At 75.4% G+C, this 1,013-nt stretch overlaps 1 protein-coding gene across 1 annotated transcript; it reads left to right on the top strand.

Moving 5' to 3' along the window:
- The first annotated feature begins 2 nt into the window (after window positions 1-2).
- On the top strand, window positions 3-990 carry IKBKG (inhibitor of nuclear factor kappa B kinase subunit gamma). The gene is made up of 4 exons (XM_026042130.1): window positions 3-125; window positions 232-368; window positions 633-685; window positions 864-990. The coding sequence occupies exons 1-4, from the start codon at window positions 3-5 to the stop codon at window positions 986-988; spliced, it is 438 nt and encodes a 145-aa protein (XP_025897915.1). The 3' UTR covers window positions 989-990.
- Window positions 991-1,013: the final 23 nt, after the last annotated feature.

Raw genomic sequence — 1,013 nt, 5'->3', positions numbered from 1 at the left:
CCATGTCCCAGCTGCGGGAGGCCGAGGAGGCCCTGGCCGCCAAGCAGCTCCTCATCGACCAGCTCAAGGCGGAGGCCGAGCGGCAGCGGGCGGCGCTCGAGACCGTCCCCGTCCTGCAGGCCCAGGTGGCCCCGGGGGGGACCTTGGGGACACGGGTGCCCCATGGGGCCCCTGGGTGACACGGGGACACCCACGGGTGACACGGGGGCCCGCGGGTGTCCCCGGGCGCAGGCCGACATCTTCCGGGCGGACTTCGAGGCGGAGCGGGCGGCGCGGGAGCAGCTCCACGCGCAGCGCGAGCGGCTGCAGGAGAGCGTGAGCGCGCTGCGGCGGCGCTGCCAGCGCCTGCAGGAGCAGGGCGACGCCTGGTCAGTGTCACTGTCACCCGGGTCACCTCCCGCGTCACCTCCCGTGTCACCCGGGTCACCTCCCGCGTCACCTCCCGGGTCACCCATGTCACCCGTGTCACCTCCCGTGTCACCCGGGTCACCTCCCGTGTCACCTCCCGGGTGTCCCCCGGGCGCTGCGGTGCTGCGGCCAGGGCTCGGTGCCGATTGTCCCCTGCACCCCAAGTGACCCCCCCGCCCCCCGTGTCCCCCCCCGCGGTGTCCCCATGTCCCCCGTGTCCCCAGGGCCCGCATGGAGGAGCTGCGGAACCGCCACGCGGAGCAGCGGCCCCTGCCCGGTGAGTGGGGGGGGCATGGGGGGGTCCCCGTGGGGTGACACCCCCACACAGGGAGGTGCCACCGAGTGTCCCCACAGGGGGACACCGGGGGGGTGTCCCCAAGGGGGGTGTCCCCAGGGGGGTGTCCCCAAGGGGGGTGTCCCCAGGGGGTGACCGTGTCCCCCCCCCCGCGGCGCAGGGGCCCTGGGGGGGTCGCCCCCCCCCGGCGAGGAGGAGCCCCCCCCGCTGTGCTGCCCCAAGTGCCAGTACCGGGCGCCCGACATGGACACGCTGCAGGTGCACGTCATGGACTGCATCAAGTGACACTGCGGACACGGGGGACACGGGG

Source organism: Nothoprocta perdicaria, unplaced genomic scaffold, assembly GCF_003342845.1.
Source record: "Nothoprocta perdicaria isolate Ctin4 unplaced genomic scaffold, notPer1 scaffold_1025, whole genome shotgun sequence".
Classification (NCBI taxonomy): Eukaryota; Metazoa; Chordata; class Aves; order Tinamiformes; family Tinamidae; genus Nothoprocta; species Nothoprocta perdicaria.
The sequence above is the reverse complement of the archived record's forward strand: the minus strand, read 5'-3'. Positions and strand labels throughout refer to the sequence as shown.

Excerpts from the sequence above, each read along its gene's own strand:
- IKBKG (XM_026042130.1), top strand. The coding sequence starts at position 3 with ATGTCCCAGCTGCGGGAGGCCGAGGAGGCCCTGGCCGCCAAGCAGCTC. Across the intron at positions 126-231 it reads TCCCCGTCCTGCAGGCCCAG|GCCGACATCTTCCGGGCGGA; the intron begins GTGGCCCCGGGG and ends CCCCGGGCGCAG. Across the intron at positions 686-863 it reads GGAGCAGCGGCCCCTGCCCG|GGGCCCTGGGGGGGTCGCCC; the intron begins GTGAGTGGGGGG and ends CCCGCGGCGCAG.